The 20285-nt window shown below is 38.9% G+C and overlaps 1 protein-coding gene across 1 annotated transcript in view; it reads right to left on the bottom strand.

Annotated features, from left to right (window-relative positions):
* Positions 1-20285, bottom strand: part of VTA1 (vesicle trafficking 1) — an 85931-nt gene that overhangs the window by 30069 nt on the left and 35577 nt on the right. The window contains exons 2-4 of the mRNA XM_007948812.1: positions 16782-16876; positions 13267-13394; positions 12614-12689 (exon numbers count right to left, since the gene is read on the bottom strand). Of these exons, the coding sequence (XP_007947003.1) occupies positions 12614-12689; positions 13267-13394; positions 16782-16876 (299 nt within the window). The remainder of the gene's footprint in view (positions 1-12613; positions 12690-13266; positions 13395-16781; positions 16877-20285) is intronic.

Raw genomic sequence — 20285 nt, 5'->3', positions numbered from 1 at the left:
GAAATGCAAGGTGTATTCAGAAGAGGACGTGGAACCAGGGCTATCATTGCTGATGTCAGATGGATTTTGGCTGAAACAAAGAATACCAGAAAGATGTCTACCTGTGTTTTATTGATTATGCAAAGGCATCCAACTGTGTGGATCATAACAAATTATGTTTAACATTGAGAAGAATGGGAATTTCAGAACACTCAATTGTGCTCATGAGGAGCCTGTATATAGACCAAGAGGCTGTTGTTTGACCAGAACAAGGGGATACTGCATGGTTTAAAATCAGGAAGAGTGTGCGTCAGGGTTGTATCCTTTCACTATACTTAATCAATCTGTATGCTGAGCAAATAATTCGAAGATGAACTATATGAAGAATGCAGCATCAGAATTGGAGGAGGAACCATTAACAACCTGTTGATATGCTTGCTGAAAGTGAAGATGACTTGAAGCACTTACGAGGAAGATCAAAGACTAAAGTCTTCAGTACGGATTACACCTCAACATAAATAAATAAAAAAAAAAAATTCTCACAACTGGACCAATAAACAACATCATGATACATGAAGAAATGAATGAAGTTGTCAGGAATTTCACTTGGATCCACAGTCAATACACATGGAAACAGCAGTGAAGAAATAAGACATTGTATTGCACTGGGAAAATGTGCTATAAAAGACCTCTTTAAAGTGTTGAGAAGCAATGATATCACTTTGGAAACTAAGGTGCGCCTAACTCAAGCAATTGCATCTCCAATGGCCTCATGTGGATGTGAAAGCTAGGCAGTAATAAGGAAGACTGAAGAATTAATGCCTTTGAATTTTGGTGTTGGTGAAGAACACTGAAAATACCATAGACTGCCAGAAGAATGAATACATTTGTCACAGTTGAAGGTGAAATGCAGGTGGAATGGTTCTCAGAAGTGAAAATGACCAGACTTTGTCTCACCCTCTTTGGTCATGTTGTCAGAAGGTACCATTTCCTGGAGAAGGATATCATGCCTGGTAAAGTAAAGGGTCAATGAAGACGGGTAAGACCCTCAATGAGATGAGTGACACAGTGACTGCAATGATGGGCTCAAGCATAGCAAGGATTGTGAGGACGGTTCAGGACCAGGCAGTGTTTTGTTCTGCTGTACACAGGGCTGCTATGAGTCTGAGTTGACTTGATGGCACCCAACAACAACAACTAAAATAAGTATGTAAGATTAATAGTTTCCACTAAAATTTTCATGCATCACTGACATCCTCTCTAAATACAGTATACTAGTACATCAAACAAGGTTTTATTTATTGTTACACAATACAGTTAAACTTCAGACTTTGGTTATGAGGCAGAAATCAGGAATGGATATAGTATTTACTTAGATGTTTGTCAGCTGCCATCGAGTCGGCTCCAACTCACAGCAACCTTATGTAAAACCGAACAAAACGTTGTCCAGTTCGACGCCATCTTCAGGATTGTTGGTAGGGTTAAGGACATGACTTTGGCTACTGAGAAGTTCATTGTTTTTGCTGCTTCTCTATTACTTCACCAACCATGATGTCCTTTCTAGTGACTGTTCTTTTCTGATGACATGTACAAAGTAAGTAAGCCAAAGTCTTGTCATCCTCACTTCTAATAAGCATTATTCTGTATTTCTTCTAAATTGATTTGTTAATTCTTCTGGCAGGCCATGGTAGAGTCAACATTCTTTGCTGATACCACAGTTTGAATGCATCAATTCTGTCTTCAGCGTCCAGCTCTTCCATGCATATAAGGCAAATGAAGTGACTACTGCTTGGGTCAGGTTTAACTTAGTCATCAAAGTGACTTCTTTGCTTTTCAAAAGTTAAAGAGGTGTTTTCTGGCAGTTTTGCCAAATGTAATCATTATGGGATTTCTTGACTGCTGTTTCCATGGACATTGACTGTTGATCCAAGTACAAGGAAATCATTGACAACTTTTCATGATATTGTTTACTGGTCCAGTTGTGAGGATTTTTATTTTCTTCACTTTCATATCAGTATTAGTAGCTGTGGTTTTTTGAGATTCATCAGTAAGTGTCTTAAGTCATCTTCATTTTGTTCAAGCAAGGTCATGTCATCTTCATATATTAGGTTGTTAAAAATCTTCCTTCAATCTGGATACCGTATTCCTCATAAAGTCTGGCTTCTTGGATCATTTGTAGCATACAGAGAGGTTAAAGGATAAACCCTGCTTAAACCTTTCCAATAAGAACCACACAGCAGACCCTTGTTCTGTTTGAACAACTGGTTCTTGACCCATGGTATTTAGATTGGCCCATGTGAAATTACCTTTATGGAAGGTAAAAAAAATGAACAAATACTAGCGATTTCATAAGATTCAATCTAATATACAGCCACCACCCATCTCTCAGTGGAAGACTGTGTGTTGGAATGATGCTTCAGCCTAAGGTGGACTAGGGAGAAAGGTCTGGTGAGGTAATGCTGCAGATCAGCCCATGAAAGCCTTATGGACAGTTTGCATTCATCTGTGTATGAAGTTAACATGAGTCAAAGATGATTTGACAAAAGTTAACAATGATACATTTACTAATTTCCCAGCAGGAAATGCAACATATTTTCTTAAATCCAACCCTACTCTAATTTTTTTAAAAAGCTCAACTCAAGGTTTCATCGTTTAATACTAAGATCACAAAAACCTCTAATTTTCTCACTCCATCTTCTACACTGCTGTCTGAGTCTCCCATCATTTAATAAAACAAGAGATTTTTTTTTTATTTTTTGAAGCATATACTATATGCTAGGTACTTTCTTAAAGGTTGTACATGTATTTTGTCATTTGACTCCACGATAATCTGATAAACTAGGTATTATAATTTTCTTCATCTTACTGATGTAGAAACAGGCCATAGAAGCTCAATTAGTTGCCCAAAGTCATACAGTTATGAAGAGGTATGGAATTCTGATGTGGATACCGGTACTCTGAACCATATTATATTACAATAAGTTAAAAAACGCTCACCTCATTTCTGAATAATTCTTATGTGCAAGGAACTATTCTTAGCAGTAATATTAAAACAACGAATGTAAGAGCTAAGGGCTGCTTTGTGTTATCCCAAAAGATGTTCAAGTCCTAACCCTGGTAACTGAATGTATTTGGAAACAGCCTATCTGCAGATACAATTAGTAAAGCTACTGTGAGATCATACTGGACTAGGGTGGGTCCTAATCCAAATGACCAATTTTTTTATTTCCCCCAACTTATGGTTTGGGACAAATTTTATGTAGTAAAACAGTTTTCCATTCAACAATTTATGCACATTTCATTTTGTAACATTAGCTGCAATTCTCCCAATGTAACAGCACTCTTCCCATTTCTTCCCTGGGCTCCTTGTCCAGTCGTCCTTCTTTCCTGCCCCTTTCTGCTTTCTGAGCTTTGTTTTCAGGCAAATGTTGCACCCTTGGTCTCCGGTAGCTAACTGTTCTGAGGAGTATGTTTCATGTGTGCTGAGTATTCACTACATAGGTCTGTCTGTTGTTTGGCTGAAAGGTGATTACCAGGGATGGGTTCAGTTCCAGGTCTGAAGGGTGTCTAAAGGCTACAGACTTGGTGTTCCACCATGACAGATGCTCTTATAAGAAGAAAACAGAGAGACTGAGGTACAGAGGGAAGATGGCCATGTGGAGGAGGAGGCAGAGACCAGAGTTGCGCTGCATGCAAAGTCAAGGAATGCTTGAGGCTACCAGAAGCTGGAGGAGACAAGGAAGGATCTCCTTGAAGCCTTCCAAGAGATTACAGCCCTGCTGACACTGACTTCTAACATCTAATCTCCAGAACTGTAAGAGAATAAATTTCTGTTGTTCTATGCCACTTAGTTTTCAATGCTTTGTTATGGTAGCCCTAAGAAAACAAGCAGCATTGGATTTCTACTCCCATAAAAGAGACAACACTCTTCTCTTATTTAGCTATTTACTATCATGCCAAGGGCTAAGAATGAGATGTTCACAGTGCACTGAGAGATTGGAAACATAAGACAGGTATAGGTGCAGATATCATGCTTCTGTAATTAGATGAATGGCTTCCGCTCCACTACAGGTTACCAGGCAAGGATGAGATTAAGTCTCATCTCCAGAGATAATACTTTGAGTAACATTATCTATAAAATAGATGTTGCTTGGTTCAGAACCACATGGGAAAAACAGATACCTTAAACTAGACCACCACCTCCTTCGCAGCCAGCTATTCAAGTGTATTCTCACCCCAGTAATTCTGCAGCCTTGTTTCTCAAGTGCAGTGAGTTTCAGGGTAAGATCCAAACAGGATCCCCTAGAGTTTTCCAGTGAGGTCTCTATATGTACCAGTGAGAATGTGCTCTTAGAACCAGTTCTGACCTGCAAACTTGTTTGCCAGTGTGTGAAAAGATATTCAGAAATTGAGAATATTTAAGAAATTTATAGCAAATGAGCCTTGTAACTTGTATGTTATTCTCTGGGCAATTCATTTTTACATGTACTTTACAAAATGATCAGCCTTCAATGGATGAAAATTTAGAAATTTGTAAGAAACACTGCCCTGGCCCATCTCTGTAACTGGGACAAGCTGCTTATTTTGATTCCCAATCTTCTCAAGTATAATACAGAATTGTAAAAGGTGTAACTAGAGATATCTAAAGTACCTAAGGCAAAGTATCAAGCAAACAATAGGAACCAGAAGTGAATCTCATCCCTGTAATTTATCATTAGCACATCACATATTATTATGGCTAGTTATTTTGCTTCTCCTTTTGGTGGTGCAGTGCCTAAGGCATTTGACTGCTAACTAGAAGGCTGGCAGTTCAAATCCACCAGCCACTCCTGGGAAGGAAGACTTGGCAATCTACTTCTATAGAGATACTGCCTTGGAAACCCAAGGAGGGGCTGCTATGAGTTGGAAAAATGACGAGTTAGAAAACAAGATTAAAGAAATTAAATCAATATTCATTTTTAATCACTCAAATTCATAGAAACTTGATAGGAATAATATTATACTTTATTACTCAAACACTGCTAGTAGTAGACTGTATCTAAAATTTATAAAAGAAAGTCTATCAAAATACTGGCTATTAGATTATACAAAGAGCTACTGTCGGAAAATATTTTTTAATTTATATATAAAATTTGTTATATTCTGGTGACTCTACCAGAAAATGGGACACTGACTCTAAGCGACCTATAGGAAGGCTAGATGTTGACATAATCCAAACTTAAATAAATACTGAGATGGCATTGTTTAAGGAACAGTTAAAGAGTTAAATACATGTACCCAAACAGAGACTGGAGAGTTAGAGAAACAGGACTGTGGCAGATAAAGTATTTAAAACAGCATTTGAAGACTGAAGAATACACAGATCTTTGTTAGTTTTATACAACTATGAGTAATGGTATGAAATTAAAAGGGGGGAAAATCAGGCAATGGACCAAGAAAAATTCAGTGAGTAAATGAGATCTATTACCTTTTAGAAGAGCTATGAAAGAAGTTCTGTTTAAAGAAGTTTGAACATCATTTCCATGAACAGACAGAAAGATGAAAAGCTAACTAACCAAACTTTTGAAAGATCAACTAATGAGCCAGCTTTTTAGCTCTAAGATTTTACTCAGTGTGTAAATCTATACTTAATGTCCAAGAAGATAAGAGAGAGTGAGACAGATTTCCACCTTCAAGGACTAGGAGTACAATTTAATCCAAAATGTAACACAGAATAATAACAACAATAATTTCATGCTGCAATAATTATGTGGGGGGTGGTCTTTGGCTACTGCAATGAATAGGGAATACTACCGGCACTGTGTGTGCAAGATGGAAATGCCGGACATAAAGGGACAGCCATACACGATATAAGAAATTATCCCTCATTCTACACAACTTTCATTTTGTTGGAGATACTCCTTGAAAAGTTACCCAGCCTAGAACTTAATTTGATATATTAACATAAAGAACTTGCTGCACAGTTTTGATGGATCACACTGTGCACAAACAAGTTCTTTATGTGAATGGTATAGAGGAATACAAATACCTCATACAAAGATGGCACTTTGTTTTGTTTGGAACTTTCTGATGAGCTGCTCACCATTGTGAAATAATCCTACCACAGAGAGCAATGCTCCTGAGAGCATCTGAATCAACAATACAATACAGCTGCATCAGGCTCACACTCTCTAGATTAACTCCTATCTTCTCAGAAAACAGTGATTTTCATGCCAGTGGTGGTGGTGGTGGTGGCCGTCATTAGGTGCCACTGAATCGATTTCAACTTACAGTTATCTCATGTAACAAAGCAGAAATGCCCGACAGTGCTTTCCTGGCTGTAATCTTTACGGAAGTCTGTTATAGTGAAAATAAAACTGAAATCACAGAAATAAGTTTGTCACTTAGCCTCAAGTACTCACGTATAAAATGAATATGTGCGCCAATTAATTTACAGAGTTGTTAGATAAATTCACTTGATAAAATGGATATGAAATATCTTGAGTTGGATCTGACTCAACAGCAGTGAATAGAGTTTTTGGTTGCTGTGGAAAGAAATGATGGAGAAGCTCAATATTATTTTTAAGAACATGGTCAGGGATGGATTGTGGAAAAGATCATCAATTGCTTATATGTTAACTTTGAGCTGAAGCTGAAGAAAGTTAAAACAAGTCAACAAGTTCAAAGTATGAAGTTCTGTCTGTCTACGCCACCTGAATTTAAAGACCATTTCAAGAATAGGTTTGAAACACTGAATACTAATTACCGAACACCAGATGAGTTGTAGAATGATATCAAGAATACCACACATGAAGAAAGTAAAAGGTCATTATAAGGAATAAAGAAAAAAATAAATAAATAAATAAATAAAAATAGTGTCACAAGAGATCTGAAACTTGCTCTTGAATACAGAGTAGCTAATGCAAAAGGACTCCTCTGTCAGTTTGCTGTACTGTGGTGGGTTGTGTGTTGCTGTGAGGCTGGAAACTATGTCAGCAGTTTTTCAAATACAAACAGGGTCACCCATGGTGGACAGGTTTCAGTGGAGCTTGCAAACTAAAACAGACTTGGAAGAAGGAAGGGGCCATCTACTTCTTAAAGAACTGGCTAGTGAAAACCTTATGAATAGCAGTGAAACGCTATCTGATATGTTACTGGAAAATGTTATGAAGAGCCCTGAAGCATTTTCAGATACAGTGCCAGAACATGAGCCCCGAAGTTTGCAAGGCACTCAAAATACAACTAGGGAAGAGATGCTTCCTCTAAGTGGAGTTGACCTTGATGACGCAGATGGAGTAAAACTTTTGGAATCTCCATTTGCTAAAGGCTGAAGAAGAGTCGATGCTTTTGAGTTGGAGTGTTAGCAAAGAATGCTGAAAGTACTGCGGATTGCTAAAAGAACTGACAAATCTGTCCTGGAAGAAGTGCAGCCAGAATGCTTCTTGGAAGTGAGAATGTGCAGACTTGGTCTGACCAACTTTGGTCATGTTGTCAGAAGAAACCACTCCTAAGAGAAGGATATCATTATTGGTAAAGTGGACGGTCAACAAAAAAGGGAAAGGCCCTCAATGAGAAGGACTGATACAGAGGCTGCAATGGGCTCGGGTGTAGCAAGGATGGTGAGGCTGGTGCAGGACCGGGCCGTGGTTCCTTCTGTTGCATAGAGGGTCTTTGTGAGTCAGCGCCAACTCGACAGCACCTAACAACAACAACATCATTAATATCAAATGCAAGTAAAATTTTCTGAAGATAATTAAAAAACAGTTGCAGCAGTATATTGACCGGGACTTCCAAAAATGAAAGTTGGATTCAGACATGGAATAAGGGATACCAATGATGATGTCAGATAGATCTTTGCTGAAAACAAAGGATATCAGAAAGATATTTACTTTTTTATTGACTGCAAAAGCATTTGACTGTGTTGATCTTAACAAATTACGGATAACATTGAGAAGTATAGGAATGCCGGAATATGTAATTGTGCTCATGAGGTAACTGTACATAGGAGGCTGTTGTTCAAATAGAACAAGGGGACAGTGCATGGTTACAAATCAGGAAGGGAGCATGTCAGGGTTGTATCCTTTTACCGTACTTATTCAACCTGTATGCGAGCAAATCATCTGAGAAGCTGGACTATATGAAGAAGGCATCAGGGTTGGAGCAAGATTCATTAACAACCTGCGATATGCAGACGACACAACTTTGCTTGCTAAAAGTGAAGATGATTTGAAGCACTGACTGATGAAGATTAAAGACTACAGTCTGCAGTATGGATTACACCTCAACAATTAAGAAAACAAAAGTCCTCAGAACTGGACCAATGAGCAGCATCATGATAAATGGAGAAAAGGTCAAAGTTGTCAAAGATTTCATATTACTTGGTTCCACACTCACCAATGGAAGCGGTGGTGAAGAAATCAGATGACATATTGTACTGAGGATATATGCTGTAAAAGTCCTCTTTTAAGTGCTGAAGAGCATGTCTCTTTGAAGACTAAGGTGTGCCTAATCCAAGCCATGGTATTTTCAATCATCTCATACACATGTGAGAGTTGGACAATGAATAAGGAAGACCAAAGAAGAGTTGGTGCTTTTGAGTTGCGGTGTTGGCAAAGAATAATGAAAGTATCATGGACTGCCAGAAGAACTAACAGATCTGTCCTGGAAGTGCAGCCAGGATGGTCCTTGGCAGTGAGAACGGCCAGACTTCATTTCACCTGCTTTGGTCATGTTGTCAGAAGGGACCAGTCCTTGGAGAAGGACATGCTTGGTAAAGTGGAGGGTCAGCAAAAGAGGGGAAGCCCTTCAATGAGAGAGTGACATGGTGGCTGCAGCAATGGGCTCAGGTATAGTAGGGACCGTGAGGATGGCACAGGACTGGGCAGTGTTGCGGTCCATTGCACACAAGGTCGCCATGAGCTGGAGACGATGCGACAGCACATAACAACAACAACAACAACAACAGTCTGCAGTTTGGTTACATCTCAATATAAAGTAAACAAAAATCCTCACGACTAGACCAATGAGCACCATCATGATAAATGGAGAAAAGATCGAAGCTGTCAGAGATTTCCTGTTACTTGGTTCCACAATCAACACCAGTGGAAGCAGCAGTGAAGAAATCAGACAACATATTGCACTGGGCAAATCTGCTGCAAAAGACCTCTTTAAAGTGTTGAAGAGCAAAGATGTCTCTTTGAAGACTAAGGTGCACCTAAGCCAAGCCATGGTATTTTCAATCCCCTCTTATGCATGTGAAAGCTAGACAACGAGTAAGAAAGACCAAAGAAGAGTTGACAATTTTGAGTTGTAGTATTGGCAAAGAATACTGAACGTACCATGGACTTCCAGAAGAACTAACAGATCTGTCCTGGAAGAAGTGCAGCTGGAATGCTCCTTGGAGGCAAGAGTAGACAGACTTTGTCTTACCTACTTTGGTCATGCTGTCAGAAGGGACCATTCCCTGGAGAAGGATCTCATTCTTGGTAAAGTGGAAGATCAGCGAAAGAGGGGAAGGCATTCAATGAGATGGGCTGACACAGTAGCTGCAATGATGGGCTCAGTTATGGCAAGGACTGTGAGGCTGGAGCAGGACCAGGCAGAGATTTGTTCTGTTGTCCACAGCTGCTATGAGATGGAGTCAGCTCAACAGCACCTAACAATAGTAACAATGCAAAAGGAAGAAATGATGAAGTAAAATGAGATGAACAGAAGATTTCAAGGGAGGTTTGAGAAGACAAAGTAAAGTAATATAATGAAATGGATCAAGACCTAGAGTTAGAAAATCAAAAAAAGAACACAATGCTGAGCAATTCTCAGTCAGGCTGAAGGAACTGAAGAAAACATTCAAGCTTCAAGCTGCAAGACTTAGGGATTCTTTGGGAAATACAGAATGATCTACCAAGCAAGAGAAGATGGAAGGAATACACAGAGTCACTGTACTAAAAAGAATTGGTCAACATTCAACAAATTCAGGAGGTATAACAGAATAAAGAGGGAGCTCTGGTAGCATAGTGCCTAAGGCACTTGACTGCTAACCAGAGGCTGGCGGTTCAAACCCACCAGCCACTCCTCGGAAGGAAGGTTGGGCAATCTACTTCTGTAGTGATATTGCCTTGGCAACCCAAGGAGGGGTCATTATGAGTTGGGTTCGACTCGATGGCACATAACAAGAACAACAACAATAGAATAAAGAACCAATGGTACAGAAAAAAGAAGTCCAAGTTGCGAGGAAAAACTCAAAACAAAACTCACTGCCATCAAGTCAGATCTGACTCATAGCGACCACTCCTTGGGTTTCTGAGGCAGTACCACTATGGAAGTAGACTGCCCAACCTTCCTTCTGAGGAGGGGCTGGTGGTTTTGAACTGCTAGCCTTCTGGTTAGCAGTCAAATGCCTTAGGCACTATGCCACCAGAGCACCCAAGTTGCAAGGAAGGCACTGGCGAAAAACAAGGCTCCAGGAACTGAAATAATACTCATTGAGATATTTCAAAAAAGAGATGCAACGCTTTAAGTGCTCACTTAGTTATGCCAAGAAATTTGGAAAACAGCTACTTGGCCAGTTGACTGTAAGAGATCCACGTTTATGCCCATTTCAAAAAAGGAGATACAACAGAATGTTCAAATTATTGAACAATATTATTAATGTCCCACGCAAGTAAAATTTTGCTGAAGATATTTCAAAAATGGGTGCAGTAGTACACAGACAGCGAACTGCCAGCAAGTCAAGCTGATTTAGAAGACGACATGGAGTGAAGGATTATCAATGCTGATGTCAGGTGGACCCGGGCTGAAAGAGAATACCAGAAAGATGTTTAGCTGTGTTTTACTGACTATGCAAAGGCATTCAACTGTGTGGAATATAACAAATCATGGATAACATTGCAAAGAATGGAAGTTCCAGAACACTTAATTGTAGTCATGTATAATCTATATATAATGCAAGAAGCAGTTTACTCATACAGAACAAGGGGACACTGCATGGTGTGAAATCAGGAAAGGTGTGTGTCAGGGTTGTATCCTTACACCATACTTACTCAATCTGTATGCTGAGCAAATAATCCAAGAAGCTGGGACTATATGAAAGAAGTATATGGCATCAGGATTGGAAGAAGAGTCATTAACAACTTGGAATATGCTGATGAAAGAACCTTGCCTGTTTAAAGTGAAGAGGACTCAAAGCACTTACTGACAACGATAAAAGACTACAGTTTCCAGTATGGATTATACCTCACCATAAAGAAAACAAAAATCCTTGTAATGGGACCAATAAGCAGCATCATGATAAACAGAGAAAATACTGACAAGTCAAGGATTTCATTTTACATAGATCCACAATCAATGCCTATAGAGGCAGCAGTCAGGAAATCAAACAACATATTGCACTGGGCCAATCTGTGGCATATGATCTCTTTAAAGTGTTAACATGCAAAGATGTCACTTTGAGGAGTGAAGTGCATGACCCACGCATGGTATTTTCAATCACCTTGTATGCATGCAAAAGCTGGAAAATAAATAAAGAAGACTGAAGAACTGATGCCTTTGAAATGTGATGTTGGTGAAGAATATTGAATATACCTTGGACTGCCAAAATAATGAACACAGCTGTCTTGGAAGAAGTGTAGAAGAATACCCCTTAGAAGTGAGGATGGCAAGGCTTCGTCTCCCATACTTTGGACATGTTATCTACCAGAAAGATGGCTCAGGACCAGGAGGTGTTTTGTTCTGTTGTATATAAGGTTACTGTGAGTCGGGGACAACTTGACAGCACATAACAACAACAATGTATCAGGAGGGCCAAACTTAAAAAAGCAAACTCACTGCCATCAAGTCAATTCTGACTCACAGTGACCCCATTGGGCTTCCAAGGTTGTGTATCTTTACAGAAGCAGACTGCCTCACTTTTCTCCTTGGAGTAGGTGGTGGGCTTCAATCACTGACCTTTCAGTTAGCAGTCAAATGCTTAACCACTACAACACCAGAGCTCCTCATCAGGAGGGCCAGACCCCGGAAAAGGGTATCATGCTTGGTAAAGGAGGGTGTCAGTGAAAAAGAGGAAGATCCTCAACAAGCTAGAATGACACAGCAGCTGCAACAACGCACTCAAGTAGAGCAAGGATTGGGAGTATGCTGCAGGACTGAGCAGTGCTTCGTTCTGTGGTACACAGGGTAACTGAGTTGGAACCAATTCAACGGCACATAATAGCAACAACAGTGTTACAACAGAAACAAGTCATAAATAATAATACTTCTGACTGAAAATGAAATAGGAAAAATCAGTCCTGAAAAGTCTACCTCCGCTCTGGTTACCAACTAACAGTATAGAAATTGAATACTATACACGACTGGCAACGTCTGAACACTTAATAAAAGTAATCTCTAAACCTGTGCGATCCAATACAGTAACCACACAAATGCCGAGGATATAAAATATATGCTGAATCTATAGAACTTAGTATAACAATTAAATTATATAGTTAAAAATAAAATCACTTTTTCTTTTTTAAATATGGGAATATTTTAAATCACATTTGTGGTTTGCATTATATTTCTAACAAAGATGCCACTCTTACTAAACAATGCAATAACAAAACTGATAAACAGCAGCATTTCTGATTTTCAGCAAATAAGACAATAAAGAATGTGCACTCACTTCATCAGTGAGTTCTCCAAATACTGTTATGACATCTATTAAAAGACTTGCAGTATAGAAGGACTTGATCATGTTTCTGGAAGAGAAAAGAGAGCTCGTCTTGTTTAAATGAAAAAACATTAAAATGCAGAATCAGTCATGTTGTTGTGGTGGTGCTGTTCATACAGCTATAAAAAGATTCTAATGTTTACAAAAGTAGTCTATGCTACAATAAGTAATTAATGTAAGCTTTTTATTTTAGAAAATTTAGGTATAGTATATTATCAAGCTACAACTCATTTCTTTGCATGTAATTATTATAATGGAAAAAAAATCAGTAATTAATTGGTGGGGAGAAATACTATGTCAACATCATTGAACCAGGCTGTGATTTTGGCAAAAGTCAACTCTTAAGAGTTTACTAATGTGAAAGAATAGCTAATTAGATAAAGTATATTTACTGTGAGAATAAATCCATCCCAAACTACTTCTTCCAGCTGTTTTCGCTAAAAATAAGTGATTGAACTTATAACCCAAAATCATTCTGAGGCACAAATAATTTTGGAAAAAATACATCTAAATTTTAATCAGGGAGTCAGAAAAAGTTCTACAGAAAACTGGGTAATAATTTTGGCTATAAAGTAACTGAACTTACATCTTCTTTCTTTACTTACTTGTGGAATCGCCCAGCACGATCTTCATTGTCTGCATACAAAAACATTTTCAAAGCATAATTTTCCAAATGAGCAGAACCAACTATTTCTTGAGTAATAGCTTCATTATCACCCAACTGTTTCTTAAGCTAAAATAAAATCAGATACAAGGCTTATGGTTTTGGACTTACAGAACCATCTGCTTGAGCACAAATCATCCTAATAATCACTTTAAACTGTTTTACATTCATTTCAGTAAAAGATGTGTCACCAAAATCTGTCAAAAAGAGAGACGCTATGTCTAAGCCTACTGTACTTAAAACAAAATCCAATGTTTAAAAAACTTGGTAGAAATACAATTAAGGTAATGCAAAAATACAAATTAGTGCTAAAAATCAAAATAGCCAAGAATAAAAAGAGAGTGTTCTCAAGTGTCCGTGTGACACATCACACAAGTGTTTTGAAATAATGGAGTATTATCCAATGCATGATCAGATAACCTAAAAGTGGAATAGGAAATTCTTCCTAATCATATATAGTTAAAACTTCTGTTTCCTATTTCAGTTTCTTCTATTAAATATACATATATATATACATAAAACTCATTACTTCCTAAAATATCTCTCAGAACACACTGTGTAAAAAAGAGTTCTAACTCTAAGATACAAAACGACAAACTCAGGAATCAGATTAGATTATGGCACCTTTTTACATTTAGACAAATATATACCTCAAATCAACACAACTTACAATTTCAATTTGTGAATCCCAACTATAATAATTTAAAGTCTTTTTTAAAACAGCAAACTTGAGTTCTGACATTTTACTGAGACTGTCTTATTGGAACAAGATGACGACTGCGAGAATTATAAAGTAAAAAGTTAAATTAAAAAAGCCTCTGGATTTCTCATAAAATTGGCAAACTAAGTAACATGCTCACGATTACAACAGAATAATTTCAGGTCCAAAGAGACTTAATGTCAGAATTTAAATAAAAGAAAGAAAAAAATCAGCTTTAACAGTAGTTTATTGTGAAAAAGTTGTAAAGGCAGACTGAATTCTGGAAAATTTTTCAGTAGGAGCATGCAATCTCATCTTGAACACAACAGAGTTGGCAGCAAAAACATAACCACATGAATTGTAGCACATACAAATGTGCTCTCACCAGGATATACTTTCCGTTTGTTGCTAATTTTAGGTAATAATGAACGCCTGAAGAGTCCTTTTATATATATGGGAGTTTACACATTATTATAGGAGCTCTGGTGGCTCAAACCCACCAGCCACTCCTAGGAAGGAAGGTTGGGCTATCTACTTCCATAGTGATACCGCCTCAGAAACCCAAGGAGGGGTCGCTATGAATTGGAGATGACTCGACGGCACTTAACAACAACCACAATAAAGGCACTTAACAACAATCACAATAAAGAACTGTCTGAGCATTGTCTTACCAAATTAGCTTGGCTGTTATTACTATACTATGAAAATAATAAAGAGATATCCTTTTTAAAATGTGTTAGAGTTGGAACCTATTGTCATTTGTGAAACATATTCCCCCTCCTACCACCACTCTCACCTCCCAAAAAAAGAATAATTGAATTTATCCTGCATCTGCAGAAGTATAGGGCCAGAGAGGTTCCAAGGGCAGCGGAGTTTCTGTCAGTGATGCCATGATGCCACCAAGCCCACCTTCGGTGGTCAACAGTAATAGGACACAAGGGCCCTGAGCCAGTAGGCTTGAGACCTACACCAAGTTAGAACTCTATAGCCATGGCTGCTTGACAGAACTGGGCAGTGCCATTGTATCTTGAGATAGGCTATGACCTGAATAAATCACTTCCCTACATTTATAGAAGCTCTGGGTTGACCAGTATAAACACTTTAACATTTAGTCATCTCACCAAACTCATTGCCATCAAGCAGATTCTGATTCATAGCAACACCCCCATTAGGTTTCTGAGGTGGTAAATCTTTACGGAAGTCAATTGCCCAGCCTTCCTTCCCTGGAGTGGCTGGTGGGTTTGAACTGCCAACCTTCTGGTTAACAGGTGAATGTCTTAGGCACTACTCCACCAGGGCTCCCAAATGTCTCTCTAAGCAAGGTAATGCAACTGATCCAACAAATACTTAGGCTTTTCACTCCCCTAAACAGGTCACATCACTAAATAAGCAAGGAAAAGTAACCACAGGTATTAATGTAACATCCTTGGAGGAAATAAATTAATGAGGAGTAGACCTTAACCTGGGAGCTCTGGTAGCGTAGTGGCTAAGGCACTTGACTGCTAACCAGAAGGCTGGTGGTTCAAACCCACCAGCCACTCCTCGGAAGGAAGGTTGGGCAATCCTACTTCCATAGTGATACTGCCTCGGAAACCCAAGGAGGGGTCGCTATGAGTCAGGGCTGACTTGACGGCACATAACAACAACAACAACAACAGACCTTAACCTGAGAAGCCCTGATCGAACAGGGGTTAATCGCTCAGCTGCTAACTGAAAGGTCAGTGGTTCAAACCCATTCAGCAGCCCCACAAGAGAAAGATATGGCTGTCTGCTTTTGTAAAGATTGACAGCCTTGGAAACCCTCTGGAGCCTTCTACTCTGGCCTAGAGGGTAGCTATTAGCTGGAATCAACTTGACATCAGCAAGTTTTGGGGTTTAGACCTTACCTTTCTTAAAAGAGAAATGGGAGGGCTGGGCACAGGCAGCAGTGAGCAGAGCTCTGATGAGGAAGTAAAACTACTGTGGCTGGCACTGCCTTCCTGACACAGTGACACCAATCCAACCTACTGAATTTGTCCTGAATGGGCCCCTCTGCAGTGCCCCGTGCATCACAGTTCAAGAAGGTGAGGGCCTAAGTCACCTACCAGCACACTCTTGCAGGGAGGGAGAATGTCCGGACCATAAGAGTACCTTCACTTGAGTTTAAGAAAGGGAGAAACATCAGAGGACAAGTAATCTGCGTTATTTTCCTGTCACTTTAATAAACAGTCAATTCCTTTATCAAGAGCTATTTAAGAACTCTTAAATCAATCATCCAAGTGACTGCTTGAGAGAAGGTTAGAAAGGATTTGTCACTTATTAAAGGATGACTGTAGAGCCATCTATAGTAAAATGGAACAAGATTAAGGATATAAAAATATTTGAACCTACTTAATTTTTGCTTACAACTCCCCTAGCTGTTGTCATGTGCTGTTGAGTCGGACCGGATTCATAGCAACCCCTCCTTGGGTTTCCAAGGCGGTATCCCTATGGAAATAGATTGCTCAACTTTCCTTCCGAGGAGTGGCTGGTGGGTTTGAACCGCCAGCCTTCTGGTTAGCAGTCAAGGGCCTTAAGCACTACGCCATCAGAGCTCCTACTCCCCTAGCAGTGTAACGTAAATTAACAACCAACTTTTCCTTTTCCTCAGCTATACCGATCCTGCAGATTGCTGTCAAGGGAAGAACTAAAACCACAACACATACATTCACATACAACTAAAATAAACTGGCATTTTAAACATTAGTCAGAAAATAAATGATCAACGCTTAACTTACAGCTTCTAACTGATCCATTAGTTTTGATAAAAATTTACGACATTCTGGAGTTTTACTATCAATCTTCATTCCAGTTTGCATCGCATACAAACGACCTACAAAGAAAAGAAAAAGGTGATTTTGAACAATTTCATTTTAACAGCCTTTTCAATGACTGAATACTTAAAGTGTTGTGCCTTGTGACCCGAGAGGACAGAGAACTGCCCCATAGGATTTCTAAGGCTGTAAATCTTCACTGAAGCAGACTACTATAACACACGTCAGGCTGCCATGAGTTGCAGTTCAACGGGACAGTAGTTGGTTGTTGGATAGGCAGTGACATTGTATCCTGAGATAGGCCGTGACCTGAATAAATCATTTTCCTACATTTATAGAAGCTCTGGGTTGACTAGTACAAACGCTTTAACATTTAGTCGTAAACTTTTTTTAACACACACACACATACACACACACACACACACACAAAGTTCATCTGCCAAATTTCCTATTGGGTCATTTGCATTTTAGTAAGTCAACTACCTATGGCAGTTGTCTATAAATTATAAAGTGGGGATATAACATTTTTCCCCAAAATGGAATCATACTTTTCCCTGTTCTAGTTCCCTCTTCAGCACTTAAACACCTTCTATTATTACCATCTGTCTGCATTCCAACTAAAATTTAAAGTCCGTGATGACTGGGGTTTTAGCCCACTTGGACTGCAGATGTATCCCTGGTAGCTAGGACAGTACTTCCATGTAATAGGTCCTCAATAAACATTTTCTGAACAGATAAATTAATGAAAGGATACTTCATTCTGCTCCAAAGATGTAAATGCCATTGTTACAATTCATTACCATACATTAAGTTTCCAAGTATAAAAGGGGGTCCAATTCTGAACACTGCCTTCCTGCTTCACTACTCTATTTGTCTATCACTGTTTTATTTACTACAGCTTTATAACATAGCTTGGAATCTGCTAGACTTACTTGTAGGATTCCCAAGTCAATTACGTCTGCCTGATAAAATCCTCTTTAAAAAATGTATTAATATTCACATAATACACAGTCACTTATCTACTGTGTGTATTTTTAATTTTGTAGGATCATCTGAATGAACATTTAAAAAAAATACATAGGCTTTTAAGGCAATTTCACGTCACAGAGCTTGAAGTTTATGTTAGTTAATGTATTTATTTACACATATCAAATTTAAGGGTTTGCTTTATTTTAGGTAAGGAGCTCTGGTAGCACAGTGCCTAAGACATTTGACTACTAAAGAGAAGGTTGGTGGTTCAAACCCACCAGCTATTCCGCAGGAGGAAGACTTCCGTAAAGAGCTGCTGCCTCAGAAACCCTCAGAAATGGGGGTCACTATGAGTCGGAATCGACTCAATGGCAGTGGATTTTTTTTTGGTTTTAAGTATTAAAGAAAAAAGGTGTTCCGTGTGTGTTGTACAGATTCACACTGTCTAAAGGCATGGGGTTCATACTGCTTACAGCTAGCACTGCAGATCACTCCTAAACAAACCCCCCCCCCCCCAAAACCCATTGCCGTTGATTCTGACTCATAGTGATCACAAAGCACAGGGTAAAATGCCCCTTAGGGTTTCCAAGGCTGTACGACTTTATGACTTTAGGGCAGCAGACTGCCACATCTTTCTCCCAAGGAGTGGCTGGTAGATTTGAACCTCCATCTGGTTAGCAGCTGAATGTTTTAACCACAGCAACACCAAAGACAGACACTAATTTTAGAAGCAAATATCCCACCTTAAATATTCACTGCTTTAATCACAAATGCGACCAAAGGTTCTTTTTCTTTTAACCACTCATACTTTTTGTAAGTTGTCCTGGTCCCTTCTCCATTTGTTCGCTAGGTTTTAGGATGTACCCTTCCCTTTCAAAGCATGGTTGAACTACTCTTCTCTTTTTCAACCAGTCATAGTTTTCTTCAATTGTCTGCATTCTATGCCTGTTTTAGCTCCTTTTTCTTAAAACTGTGATTGAATGCCCCGCCCTTTGTGAGTCATCCAGGTCTATTCTTTAAACGTTTTTGTTGCATTTCTTGTTTTTAAAGCATCACATGCACTCTTTCAATAATAAACTTACCAGTTTCAAATATTTTCCACACTTTTAATATCTGAATATTGTTTTAAAACAGAAATTTAAAAATTATTTACTGAAAACTATTATTTATGATTTTTTTTTGTCCTATCAATTCTAAGCTTGGAAAATTCTTTTAACTCCAGAGACTATATTAAACTCACTGCCATCAAGTCGATTCCAACTCCTAGCGACCTCTTTTGGGTTTCTGATGCAGTAAATCTTTATGCAAGTAGAATGCCCCATCTTCCTTCTATAGAACGGCTGGTGGGTCTGAATCTCCAACCTTCTAGTATGCAGTTAAATGCTGTAGGCAATGAGCCAGCAGAGCTCCTTACAGACTATTTAGCATAGCTAACAATCCAGATAATGAAGAAATGGGGTCGATCCCCAGACCCACCTCAGTTTTAGTGGCAGCCATCTCAAGACATAACCGTTAAGTAGACATGCATATAACGTACTATGTTTTTTTGTTGTTGTTAATATACAAGTGATTCATTCCTACGTCAAAGTTTACTTCTCAGTTTCTAATTGCTATTCTTAATTACTTTTATTTTTGCTCACAACAAAAATAGATGGATCACCCTCCCTTTTGAAGCAAAATTTAAATCATTTCCACCTCACTATCACAACCATTACCATACTCTCTCAGAACACAAATATAAACAAAAGCAACTTCTTTTCCTTTAAAAGTTAATCTTAACACAGATGAAATCGGACCAAAAATGGGTCCCTGCCCAGTGTGCAGTCAGGCCGAAACAGTTTATGCACCGAGTGATTAAGAGGAGAGAAAATAATTTATTGCAAAGAGGCAATGCGAGGAGACAGGGGCCCGTACCCAAATCTGACTCCCTGAATCCAGATGGAGTCACAGGTTTGTAGGTTTCAGGAGAGGGGATTATACACATCTATAAAAAACTTCAGAAATTTGGGTGTGAATTAGCTGACGATTGGCTGAAATTTCCTTCACCTCAGTTTAAATAGACAGTCGTTTTTTAATGCAGTGCGCTTGCGCACAGGATGAGTCACACCAGCTTCCTGTCATCAGCTTATTGGGGCTTTGGCAGAGGGGAGAATGTCAGTTCCCAGCAACTTTGTTCCTGTTTGTCTCACTGCGCATGTCTGCGGGCCAAGGTTAATTTTCAAGTTGTCTCCTGAGACATATTAACATGCTTATCACCTGTTTCTAGGGGGACAACATGGAAAGAATGTGTAAACTGACTTTTTGTTCCACTCAGTTCTTAAGAAACTGAATTATTATGTTTGCTTATTTGTCTCCAACTAGGGTCCTATCTGTCTTAACCAGGGTGGGAGAATAGTTGAGCTTTCATCCTATTCAGTTCTTAAGGAACTGAGTTATCATGTTTACTTATTTGTCTTCAACCAAAGATGCAGGCTGAACTTTGACTCCACTCAGTTTCAC

This window comes from Orycteropus afer, unplaced genomic scaffold, assembly GCF_000298275.1.
Source record: "Orycteropus afer afer isolate SDZICR_OR568_19922 unplaced genomic scaffold, OryAfe1.0 scaffold00226, whole genome shotgun sequence".
In the NCBI taxonomy this organism is placed as follows: domain Eukaryota; kingdom Metazoa; phylum Chordata; class Mammalia; order Tubulidentata; family Orycteropodidae; genus Orycteropus; species Orycteropus afer.
This window is presented reverse-complemented; position numbering and strand designations above follow the sequence as displayed.